Source organism: Diceros bicornis, chromosome 37, assembly GCF_020826845.1.
Source record: "Diceros bicornis minor isolate mBicDic1 chromosome 37, mDicBic1.mat.cur, whole genome shotgun sequence".
Classification (NCBI taxonomy): domain Eukaryota; kingdom Metazoa; phylum Chordata; class Mammalia; order Perissodactyla; family Rhinocerotidae; genus Diceros; species Diceros bicornis.
The window spans coordinates 9,012,284-9,023,432 of NC_080776.1; the positions used below are offsets into that span (position 1 = coordinate 9,012,284).

The window sequence follows — 11,149 nt, forward strand, 5'->3', positions numbered from 1 at the left end:
CGCATGGAGGCCGCTCTCTCTTCCTCTTGGAGGCTGGCGGAGTACTCTATGGTTGCCTCTGTCGTTTTTCACCCGCGAAGCCCAGGGTGTACCATAGAGAGTTATGGAGCAGAGTGGCACGGCCCCCCTTGGTGGGTGTGGCGGGAAGTAGATGAAAGAACTCGGGGGCGGGGCCGAGCGGCGCTTTCCTCAAGTGCTGAGGGGTGAAATCATAGAGAGGGAGGGCCAGAGAGTCATGGCGGTAAGGGGGTGGAGTGACGGGTTCTTCCAAACCACGTTGCTGGAGGCGCGAGCTGGGCTGCGGAGGGTGTTCAGGAGGGGGCTCCCGGGCGTCAGACAAGGACCGGGAGCGGGAAGGGCTTTGTATGTGGCCTTCCATGCATAGGTATTTTGGAATTCTGGATCCTGTTCTGAGTTGAGCCTCAGCCGAGGTCACTGCTGTCAGTTCACCGTCTTGCTTGCCCGGCGCAGGGCACAGTGGCAGGGCGCGGGGGAGTATGGTAGAAACGATTTGGCCTCCTGCCCCTCCGGATCTTACAGCCTAGAGTTAGACCAGGTCACGTTTTATTGGAGGGAATTCGGGAAAATCTCCATGGAGGAAGTAGCGGGTGGGAAGGACGTGAGTTGGAGAGAATGGAGAGCATGACGTAGAATGGGCATTCCGAGTCAAGAGAACTTGGGCAAGCTGGAGGGAGGGAGGTTGCATATTTTTTCAACAGGGAGTATTAGGAGCTAAGCCATGAAAAGCAGCTGGGCACCGTGTTGCGGAGGGTTTTGAGTACCGGACAGGAGTTTTTATCTAATTCAGGGGTCTCTTGAGAGCAGCCATTGGAGGTGTTGGAGTAGGGAGAGTAATACGATTGAAGCAGATGCTTGTGAAGAAAGATCTGGACCCCTGCGTAGCAGTTTGGTGAAGCAGAAGGTGGAGACCCATTAAGATGCCATTTCAAGAACTAAAATTAATTTTAAAGATTAAGACAGTTTAGCTGGGAGGTAATAAAGGGATAAGCGTTAGGAATTGAGCATGTAAAGGAGAGGATATTTGAAGGACATTACTCGTGGTAACAAGGCATGGGGTTACTGACAGGTCAATAGAAGAAAATAGCCTCTTCATCCCCTGCTAACTCTGGCCAGTGGGCCCTTTCTATCTCAGCTGATCCCAGGGACTACAAAAATTCTATCCATCCATCCTGATGTGAAGCCGGTCACATTGTTTTCTCGGGTTTAGGGAAATCTCCAGGCATAGTCCTCTGGACTGAGGTATGAACAGTATAATGAAGGGCAAAATGGGAGGAGGGGCTTGGAGTCTTATTCCTTGCATTTCAGCCCCACCCCCACCTGCAAAGGGAGGATATTGAAGCACACAGTAGCGCTGACCTGTCCTTCCTGCTCCCGGCTTCTGCAGGAGGGAAGGGATAGGGGTGAGGAGGGATTGTGGAGGCGTTTCTAAACTAATTTTGTGCTTTGTCCTATCTCCACTGCTCCCCATCCCCAGGTTTTGAAAATGCCTCAGGGCCTGTAAAGTTCGGCATTTCCCTTTCAAGATGCCCGTCTCAGACTTTGTTCTGGCCCTGAAGGACAATCCTTACTTTGGGGCTGGATTTGGGCTGGTGGGTGTGGGCACAGCCCTGGCCCTGGCCCGGAAGGGCGTCCAGTTGGGCCTGGTGGCATTCCGGCGCCATTACATGATCACACTAGAGGTCCCTGCTCGAGACAGGAGCTATGGCTGGTTGCTTAGCTGGCTCACCCGCCACAGTACCCGGACTCAGCACCTCAGTGTCGAGACTTCATACCTTCAGCATGAGAGTGGCCGCATCTCCACTAAGTTTGAATTTGTCCCCAGCCCTGGAAACCACTTTATCTGGTAAGGTTGGGAGCCAGGGAGGGCTCTGAGAGTAGAAAAGGAGAATGAGGGGAGCTGGGTTTGACCTGTTCATGCACCCCGTCTTGACCATTCTTATTCAGGTATCAAGGGAAGTGGATCCGAGTGGAACGAAGCCGACAGATGCAGATGATAGACCTGCAGACGGGGACGCCTTGGGAATCCGTCACCTTCACGGCTCTGGGCACTGACCGCAAAGTTTTCTTCAACATACTGGAGGAAGGTGTGGGATGGCACAGGCAGGCTTTATAGGGGGTTGCAGGGATGGGGGCATTTGACCTCAGAGGAAGAGAAGCTTGGAGTGGAGGATCTGAGCCCATGGGAACAAGGGACCAGGGGGAAGCTGTTTTGGCACAGCTCTGCCTGGTTGCATGGCAAAGAGAGGAATTATTGGCTTTGTCTCATCTCCCCCCTCCCAGCTCGAGAGCTAGCCTTGCAGCAGGAGGAAGGGAAGACAGTGATGTACACAGCCGTCGGCTCTGAATGGCGCCCCTTTGGCTATCCACGCCGCCGCCGGCCACTGAGTTCTGTGGTTCTAGAACAGGGTCTGGCTGACCGAATTGTCAGAGACATCCGGGAATTCATCGATAACCCCAAGTGGTACACTGATAGAGGTGAGAACCACCTGGGGTCTTGGCCGGGCTGTTTTTGATGTGGTGTTAGAGCAGGAGGGAACAGGCTGGTCTCTGTGGCCAGATGGGGCAAATATAAAGCTCCAGCCCAACTCCCAGAGATGAAGGGGAAAGACAAGTTGCCTACGGGGATGATTTCTTCCAATAGCAAGGTCATCAGGCCTCCAGGCAGCAGGGTTGGGATTGAATGTGGATATCTGGGGCGGAGAACATGATTCATTTCAGGTCTTGATGATCATCCTGGCTGTATTCCTAGGCATTCCCTACAGACGTGGCTATCTGCTTTATGGGCCCCCTGGTTGCGGAAAGAGCAGTTTTATGTGAGTAGAGTCACAATTTTTCTTAACCCTCAAACTGGAGAAAAACTGGGCTGATAAGTTTGGAAAAGAAAATGTGGGCAACAGGGACTTGGATAAACATGAGACCGTGGAACATTAGGGTGGGGTGGTGGGAGGGTTAGGCCTCTGACACACACCTAGTACAGTGAGGAACCAGCAGCTGGGCCCAAGGACAAATTCCCAGGCTTCTGACCACCTGTCCCCATCCTCCATAGCACAGCCCTGGCTGGGGAACTGGAGCACAGCATCTGTCTGCTGAGTCTCACAGACTCCAGCCTCTCCGATGACCGGCTCAACCACCTGCTGAGCGTGGCCCCGCAGCAGAGCCTGGTGCTCCTGGAGGATGTGGATGCTGCCTTTCTCAGTCGAGACCTGGCTGCGGAGAGTAAGTGAGGGGAGGTGAGGGAAGGGGGAGTGTTTCTAAGTGTGGGTAAATGAGGTATAGGAGTAAATGAAGACCAATGGAAGAAAGTGGAAAGCCAGAGGGCTGATGGAGGACGCCGGGGTCAGCAACAAGAGGCACTGAGGGAAACGTGGTGGGGAATGGGAGGGGCTGCTCATTTTACATAGGGCTCTGACCACCAGCGCTTCTTGATCTCTGCCTTCCTCTAGACCCAGTCAAGTACCAAGGTCTAGGTCGTCTCACCTTCAGTGGACTGCTCAATGCCTTGGACGGTGTGGCTTCCACCGAGGCACGCATTGTGTTCATGACCACTAACCATGTTGACAGGTAAGGAGGGAGGGAGGTGCTCTGAGACGGTGAGGCAAGACCCCACCCCCTCAGTGCTTTGGGAGGATCAGGAGGTTCAGAAGGGACCATCATTTCTTGGGTGCTGTTGGTACTGTTGCTCGTGACTCTGCTTTTGCTGCCTTCTCCTCTTAGGCTGGACCCTGCGCTCATACGCCCTGGGCGGGTAGACCTGAAGGAGTATGTGGGCTACTGCTCACACTGGCAGCTGACCCAGATGTTCCAGAGGTTCTATCCAGGGCAAGCACCTTCCTTGGCTGAGGCCTTTGCAGAACGTGTCCTTCAAGCTACAACTCAGATCAGTCCTGCCCACGTGCAGGGCTACTTCATGCTGTATAAAAATGATGCTGCAGGGGCAGTTCACAATGCTGAGTCCCTGAGGAGCTGACAACTGGACTGTGCTCGGCTCTCCTCCTCTAGGAGGTCAATAAACACCTGCCACATTACTCTGGGCTCTGCCTGCCTGTATTGGTACTTGACTAAACAGCAGGGGCTATAATTGCAGATGCCTACAGGGGCCATCAGGCATCCACATATACAAGAGCTGGGGGCACAGCCTGAGACAAAGTGGGAAGAAGAGAGACTCCAACAGGAAAGCACAGTCGTCCACCTAGAGGCATTAACATTTAAAAAACAATCCATCCATAAATAAACAAATGTTGGGATATACACAGTGGGTTACGTGGCAGGATGGTTCCTGCATATTCTACTTAAATGATGGCATCCACAGTTCTCCCTGAAACCCACTACACTAGCTGAGATGTCAGACCCATCTTTACCCAGACCCCAATTTCTTGGGAGAACAGACTTCAGAGCCAAGTTGGGACTACCCTGCCACACTCCAGTCTTGTTAGGAATTTAGAAAGAGAGCCATACTTCATAGGCTGGGCACTACTGAGCAAAGAAAGCTGAACAAGGCCAAATCTCTTTATTGTCCTCCTCCCACCCCAAATCCTCAAGTGCCCCCACGGTACTGCTAGGAACCGTCCTCAGATTCCAGGCTCAGGGGTTCCCTTCGAGTACCAGGCCCGTAGGCTCCCCGACCCCGAGGCAGGCGGGGGTAGGAAGAACCTGGCGTCCGACCCTTGGAGCGCTCCCAGCGAGCACAGTCCCGAGTCCTGCGGGGTGGGGGACCCTGCCAGTTGCCAGGCCCCTTCTCTTGGGGAGGACCTTCAACCCCTTGGTTATGGGGTTCTGGCTTTAGGTCCATGGGCTCCTTGAGGGGCCTCTCAGGAGATGGCAGTTCCGGGGTGTCACTGGTACCTTTGGGGGCATTGTACCCCCCTCCCTTTAAGTGCCTCCGTTCGGGTTGTCTCCAGGGGCCTCGACTGGCCCGGGGCGGATCTAGCATAGCTTTCTGGGTCTCGCCCAACCTCTGCTGATTTGGCCGAGCCCCTGGAATCTTCTCGCACATGTACTGGGAGGCCACAGGCAGAGGAGCTGACAGGGTGGGCTGGGCAGTTGATGAGGTGGACAGTTCTGTGGCGAGGGCACCGGGTGGATGGGATCCTCCAGAGGCATCTGCAGCTGACTCGGGTTCCAAAGGGGCAGGAGGCTGGAAAGCAGAGCAGATGCAGCGAGGGAGATGCGGTTCCTCCAAGGAGGGAACCGCAGGCCCCTCGCCCCCTATCTGAGCCAACCACCATCAGCCCACAACCTCCCTGGGTAGAACAAAGCTCACCCTAGGACCACGGCAGAGGGGTGCTGGTAGGAAAATTGGTGGCATTGGGGGAGGAGCGGGAAACCCTTCCCTCACCTGCTGCAGGCTGATGAAGTACCGGTTACGCTCAGCCTCAAGATCAATGATCCCCCCTCTCTCCTGCTGCCTCTGGTAGAGCCGCTTGCGCTCTTCTTGCTGGCGCAAGCTCTCTGCGTTGGGCTGGTACAGCTCCTGGGGGGGAGGGAGCAGAATGGCAGGGGGGGAAGAATAAACAGGAGGCGGCAGCAGACTTGGACCCCTCAGGAGATCTGCACAAGGTTCTTGGTTTTATCCTTTAGATTTGGACTCCCAAATGAAGCCTTGGGCTCCCAGTGGGGGCTGTGGCTTTGCAGAGAGGTCTCAGGCAGCTCAAGCCCAACTCCAGAGATCCCGTTTGTTTTTTTTTGGGGAAGATTAGCCGTGAGCTAACACCTGTTGCCAATCCTCCACTTTTTGCTGAGGAAGACTGGCCCTGACCTAACATCCATGCCCATCTTCCTCTACTTTATATGGGACGCCACCACAGCATGGCTTGACAAGCGGTGCATCAGTGCGCGCCCGGGATCCAAGCCTGCGAACCCTGGGCCACTGAAGCAGAGCGCTGCTCTTAACTGCTGCGCCACCGGGCCAGCCCCGGATCCCATTTGAGGCAGACAAGATGCCGCTCCTCTCTCCTTGGAGAATGCCATTATTCCTGGCTCAGATTAGAAGGGAGGTCCCTTACCACGGGCTGTTGGGGTTCAGGGGCAGCTTTCAGTGAGGCAAGATCGTACACGAGGGGCTCTCTGCATACTGGACACTGCACACCCACTGCCTTCTAAAAAGAGAGGAGAAATCACACCCCTGCTTCACGGCCCAGGATGCTCGCCAGCTGCCCAATCCAGCCAGCCAGCCTAAGCTGCAGAGGGCTGGGACGGAAGGGCACGGACATACGGGTTCAGCAGCGAGGTGGGACAGAGCAGGGGCTGCTCAGCTAGAGGTCTGGGAACCCCCTGAAACTGCCCGCAATACCGTTACATGTATATAAGGATGCCCTTTTTTCTCGACAGAGGTGAGCTGTAATCTCAAAGGTATCTGTGACCCAAAGAAGCTAAGAGTCACTGGAGTGGAGGGACAGAAAAAGTTGTGAGAGTTGGTAGTGTCAAGGGAGCAAGGGCCAGCGGGTCGACCTGCTTGGTGGCGGCACGCTGCCATTGCTGCTCCTGTTCTTGAGCCTGCAGCTCGTGCTCCATGTGCTGGATGTACCGCGCGAGGCAGTGGCAGTGGAAGTAGTGGTAACAGGGTGTTTTGGTAAAGGCCTCCTTCTCCTGCAGGGGGGACAGATGTAGGGCATTGCGTCAGAGCTCTCTCACGAGCCCTCCACTGCCCGTCCCAAGCAGATCCCAGGTCCCAAGAGAGAAACCCACCTGGAAACCATAGAGGCAGATGACGCACTGGCCATGGGGGATGTTGTTATCCGTGAGAATTTCCTTCCCTTTCTGAGAGGAGAGAAGACACTGTTCAAAGAGGGAGGCTGTAGCAAGCACTCTGAGCAAAGCCTGTCTACTCATCCCAGGAGTGACTGGTGGGACTGCCTCCCACCCAGCCTGCGTGTCCCCTCGTGTTCATGCATTTCTTTCTTGGTGATGCTCCCTCTGCTGGGAATCAATCCTCCTCCACATCCCTGCCTCTCCCCCCAAATCTGCTGGGCTTCAAAATCCAATTTAATTGCTTTTCCACTCCTTTAGTCACTTCTAATATATCTTGGGAATGAAAAAAATATACCTTAGAGAGAAAAAAATGTTCAATTAAAACACATCTTCTGGGAGGCCTTTCTTGGTTAACCCCCTTTGAGTATCACTCCCCCAATGAGTTTGTTCTGGAGTCGGCTTTCAGAAACAAAGTCAAGGCACAGACAACCCAAATAGAGAATTCAAAAGGCACTGAGTTGAGCTATGAAATATGCATTTGCACTGTTGTTTGACGAGCTGACATTCTGGAATTCCAAGCTGCATTGTGGAGGCCTAACTCAGGAGTGCTACAGTGGTCTATGCCCACTCTCTCTGACTCTAGGCCACCCACTTTCATTGTTTTCTGAACATTTTTCTTAAAAACTCAAAGTAGAGGAAAACAAGACTGTACTTGTGTGTTTTCAGTGTCAAATAACAAAAGTTATCTGTGTATATTCACTGATAGCTCTAAGCGTTGCTTCATGTGCATTGTCTCCTTCGCTAGGATAGAAACTCGGAGTAAAAGAATCAGGACTTTTTCTAGTCAGCTCCAATGGCGGACTAGCCTTCAGATGTTCATTTATGGGGATGACACTCCAGGCAAGATCCAGGTCTCTTGCCACGTTCAGTTGCCAGTGCCAAGAGAACAAGAAATGCACTGGAACTGAAGCAAGGAAAACGCGAGTTAAAGCAGAACAGTAATTTTCCGTCAAAACGCTGGAATAGGCAACTTGTGGAAACTATAGAACTGTCTTTTGGGGAGTTTTCTGAAACAGAAGAGAGTCTCAGCTTTTTGGATTAATTTCGGCCTTACCTAAACAAGGACTAAACAAATGACTCCAGATATATTCAAGGTTCTAGGCCCAGGGCTTCCCTTGCGAGAAACTGCTCTAGCTTGAAAGGAAGGAAGGCTAGGACACCTTACCTCAATGAGTTCATAGAGCATGGCAGTACCCAGCCCAGCCTTGGCCACGTGGCTCAGCGCCTGTGAGATCCTGGAAGAAGAGGGCAAAGCAAACATTAGGCCGGCCCCCTTCCCTCACCAGACCAAGCTGTATCCCGAGCTTTCCCTGCTCTGACCAGCCCACTTACTTGTGGATTTGTTCATCTGAGAGTCCTCGGGGGTTACGGATAGAGATCTGTGGCACCTCGTGGGGGTACTAGTGGGAGAAGATAAGTTACTGCTAAAGCACTCCAACCCCGGGCCTTTCGCCTTCCTCTCTTTGCCATCACGATGTAGGGGCCTCACCTGTGCTGGGACCTGAAGCACCAGAGTGAAGCAGACATACTGTGAGTCCTGGTCTTCTGCAGTGGCAGGGTGCAGAGTGATGTAGATCTCCCATGATGAAGATCTGCAGATGGATGAAGTGGAGACCTGGGATGTGACTGGGGCGGGGCTCGAGGGCTGGGGAGGACGGGGTTGAGACAGTAAAGTGGGCAGGGGAAGTGAGCATTGGGCTTTCTTTTGGGGGTGGGGGTTAAAGGAATAGTCTTTGTCTACACGAGAGAACATTCTCTGTGAATCAAGACTCACAAATTCTACACTGAATTCTCTCACTACTAAGGGGACTTCTGCCCACCTCCAGTTGAATACGTACCTGCCATTTCCTTTAACCACCTGTAGTTCATCCAGGTAGATAGACTCTAATACCTCGACTTCAGAGGGAAGGACCCTAGAGAGACAGGGGGAGATCAACTCACCATTACAGCTCTCCCCGCTAAAGCCTGTTAAGGTCAATGATGGCTGGCTTTGTAGAAAAATGGCAATCTGCCTGAGCACATTCTCTTGCTAGCCACCATAAAAATGGGAGAAATATATTTCCTCAAGTTGCCACGTGGCCAGGTAGGAAGCCTGGGAATCAGAGTTTTAGAGATCATTTCTGCCAACAGATGAGGAAACGGATTCCCAAGAAGGTGAAATGACTAGCCCAAATGTCAAGGCTTAACCGAGGCAGAACTGGGACCAGAGCCAGGTTTCCTGACTCCTGTTTGTTTCATTGCACTGTTGGTTGTTCCTTAGTGGCCATTTCTCTGAATCAGAAATATGACATCCACTGATTAGCAACAAGGTTACCAATACCACTCCTGGCTTTCCCTACACCACTGTCCATGCGGATTCCAGTGTCTACACACACTGCCAATACCAGTCATGCTAAGCTTCTCAAAGGACATACCAACCTGAACAGGACAACAGATCTAGGTGGTATAAAGGCTGTGTTGTAGAGGGAGAGCCAGCAGCCTTGGAGTCAGTAATAGGTACCTATCACTTACCAGCTATGTGATCTGAATAGTTACTTTTCTCTGTAAGCCTGAGTTACCTGTCTACCATATATAGACACTACTACCTACTCTCTAGGATATTGTAAGGATGAAAGATGATTTGTTTATATAAAGTACCTAATAGTATCTTGGCCATAGTAGCTAATCTATGTCCTCTTTTTTCCTATTTGCATATAACCTTATCTCTTGAAAGGCAAAAGGGAAGGGTATAGTTAGTATTCGATGTATTTATGAGCTGTGCTGTCCGGTTCATCTAGATAAACCTGTCTAGGTCAGGATCTAGTGGTCCTAATGTAAATTAGAGGACACACATGTTTAATCACAGAAACAGCAGTCGTAATGATGTTGAAGATGAGTGAGTGGCTTGAGTCCACAGCTCTACCCAAATAATACACGGAAATATGCATGCTTGCTTTCTTATAGTTATATTGTACCCTCTTCACCAAGAGCAGGGCTGCCCTAGCGTGATCTACATATTAGTGGCTCTTGAAACTTCTCTTTTTTTTAAGTCTTAGGCAGACACCTCAAAATATTAAATAGATAATAGTGGAGTAGTTCTGGTTGACATGAGCACGGGAGTCTCAGAGCACCATAGGCTAGCTGTGCAATCAATGCTGCCCTCTCCGTGGCTCCAAGTGTCCCTGCGGAATCTTAAAGTTCCCCTGAACGGGTTGAAAACCACAAGTCTACGCGGTCTCAATAAAGGCCAGCACTAGCTGGGCTCCCGGAACCAATGAAACCCTGAAGTGTAGCCTCCATCAACAGGCCCTTCAATACTTCACCCCCCCCTAGCTGTGACCTGGGCCCCGGATGTGAGGGATGGGATGGGATGATGGGAAGGTGATGACAAAAAAAAAAAAAGGGGGGGGGGATGAATTGGAGAATGTGCTAGTACTAAGAACATAAGATTTGGAGTTGATAACTGGATTCCTAGTCATAACTATGTCCCTTTTGGAAAATCATTTTACCTCTTCAGACCTCATCCAGTCTTCTCAGCTGCCTACACCTCAGAGTTATTAATGAAAAGGAAGCTTATGTACGTTCCAAATCCTTCCTGATCCTCTCAACTATTCTACGAGGTGGATGCCACACCCACTTTTTTGCAGCTGAGGACACTGACTCACAGAAGCTAGGTGGCTTGGTCAGCATCACCAGCTAATAAAACGTGCAGTGAACCCACATTTATCCCATTATCCAGAGTCCTTCCAGGTTCTGGTCTCTTGTCAAGAATGCTAGAGAGAAGGACCAGAAGAGCTTTTCGTGAGGTGGAAAGCTTTATTCAGACAATAGTCCTTTTCAGTGCTGTCGGGGAGGGGGAAGGTTAAGGAAAGCCTCGGCGGAAACAGGCTGATCCAAGGGGAAAGGGGCACGGGAGCTGGAGGACATCGGTTGCGGGAGGTAAAAGAGAGGTGGGGAGATCTGATAAGCAGGCATCCATCCCCCGGGACCTTGCACAAACCCACTTCAGGAGGAGAGAATGGGACGGGGTGAGGCTGGAGGAGAGGGGATCGAACCAGATAAGGCGCGGCCGGAACTGCCCTGGCCGGCGCCGATCCGGCCTCCTCTCCATCAGATCAGCGCCCCTCCACCCACCCGCTCCCCAGTCCAGAAGCTCCGTTAGGGAGAGATGTCAGCGTCTCCGCCATCCCTCATCCCTCGCTCCGCCCCACACGCTCGCCGTACAGACCGTCCGCGGCCGCCGCTAGTCCCCGGACCGGATCCAGGCGGTCAGCCAAAGCCCGTGCCCCAAAAGTTACCAGTCCTCCTCCCCTGCAGCAGCCGACGCAGACGCCGCCATGTCTTCTGCGGCCCACAGCCGGAACCGGAAGTGCTCTCGGAGAAGTCGGGGCCGGAAAGTTCA

At 52.4% G+C, this 11,149-nt stretch overlaps 2 protein-coding genes across 6 annotated transcripts; one reads left to right on the plus strand and one right to left on the minus strand.

Annotated features, from left to right (window-relative positions):
• The first annotated feature begins 223 nt into the window (after window positions 1-223).
• Window positions 224-4,600, plus strand: LOC131399030 (mitochondrial chaperone BCS1). Of its 4 annotated transcripts, none has more exons than XM_058533005.1 (8): window positions 224-241; window positions 1,496-1,864; window positions 1,966-2,105; window positions 2,302-2,496; window positions 2,771-2,834; window positions 3,068-3,237; window positions 3,465-3,582; window positions 3,736-4,600. In XM_058533005.1, exons 2-8 carry the CDS (start codon window positions 1,545-1,547, stop codon window positions 3,986-3,988), a joined length of 1,260 nt encoding a protein of 419 aa, XP_058388988.1. In that variant the 5' UTR covers window positions 224-241; window positions 1,496-1,544; the 3' UTR covers window positions 3,989-4,600. The 4 variants fall into 4 exon arrangements, with proteins under 4 accessions (XP_058388988.1, XP_058388986.1, XP_058388987.1 ...); XM_058533003.1 differs by lacking the exon at window positions 224-241 and adding an exon at window positions 257-1,260; XM_058533004.1 differs by lacking the exon at window positions 224-241 and adding an exon at window positions 257-385.
• RNF25 (ring finger protein 25) lies at window positions 3,073-11,112 on the minus strand. 2 transcript variants are annotated; one of them, XM_058533001.1, is made up of 10 exons: window positions 11,046-11,112; window positions 8,607-8,681; window positions 8,258-8,360; window positions 8,101-8,168; window positions 7,934-8,003; window positions 6,706-6,777; window positions 6,469-6,606; window positions 6,024-6,113; window positions 5,357-5,491; window positions 3,073-5,155 (listed from the first exon to the last, which is right to left on the minus strand). In XM_058533001.1, exons 1-10 carry the CDS (start codon window positions 11,084-11,086, stop codon window positions 4,577-4,579), a joined length of 1,371 nt encoding a protein of 456 aa, XP_058388984.1. In that variant the 5' UTR covers window positions 11,087-11,112; the 3' UTR covers window positions 3,073-4,576. The 2 variants fall into 2 exon arrangements, with proteins under 2 accessions (XP_058388984.1, XP_058388983.1); XM_058533000.1 differs by having other exon boundaries at window positions 6,024-6,116.
• Window positions 11,113-11,149: the final 37 nt, after the last annotated feature.

Coding starts and splice junctions, on each gene's coding strand:
- RNF25 (XM_058533000.1), bottom strand. CDS start 11,086: ATGGCGGCGTCTGCGTCGGCTGCTGCAGGGGAGGAGGACTG. Junction 8,682..11,045: donor GCTGCAGGGGAGGAGGACTG/GTAACTTTTGGG, acceptor CTGTCTCTCTAG/GGTCCTTCCCTCTGAAGTCG. Junction 5,156..5,356: donor ACTTCATCAGCCTGCAGCAG/GTGAGGGAAGGG, acceptor TCTGCTTTCCAG/CCTCCTGCCCCTTTGGAACC.
- LOC131399030 (XM_058533005.1), top strand. CDS start 1,545: ATGCCCGTCTCAGACTTTGTTCTGGCCCTGAAGGACAATCCTTACTTT. Junction 2,106..2,301: donor CTTCAACATACTGGAGGAAG/GTGTGGGATGGC, acceptor CCCCCCTCCCAG/CTCGAGAGCTAGCCTTGCAG. Junction 2,835..3,067: donor TGCGGAAAGAGCAGTTTTAT/GTGAGTAGAGTC, acceptor CATCCTCCATAG/CACAGCCCTGGCTGGGGAAC.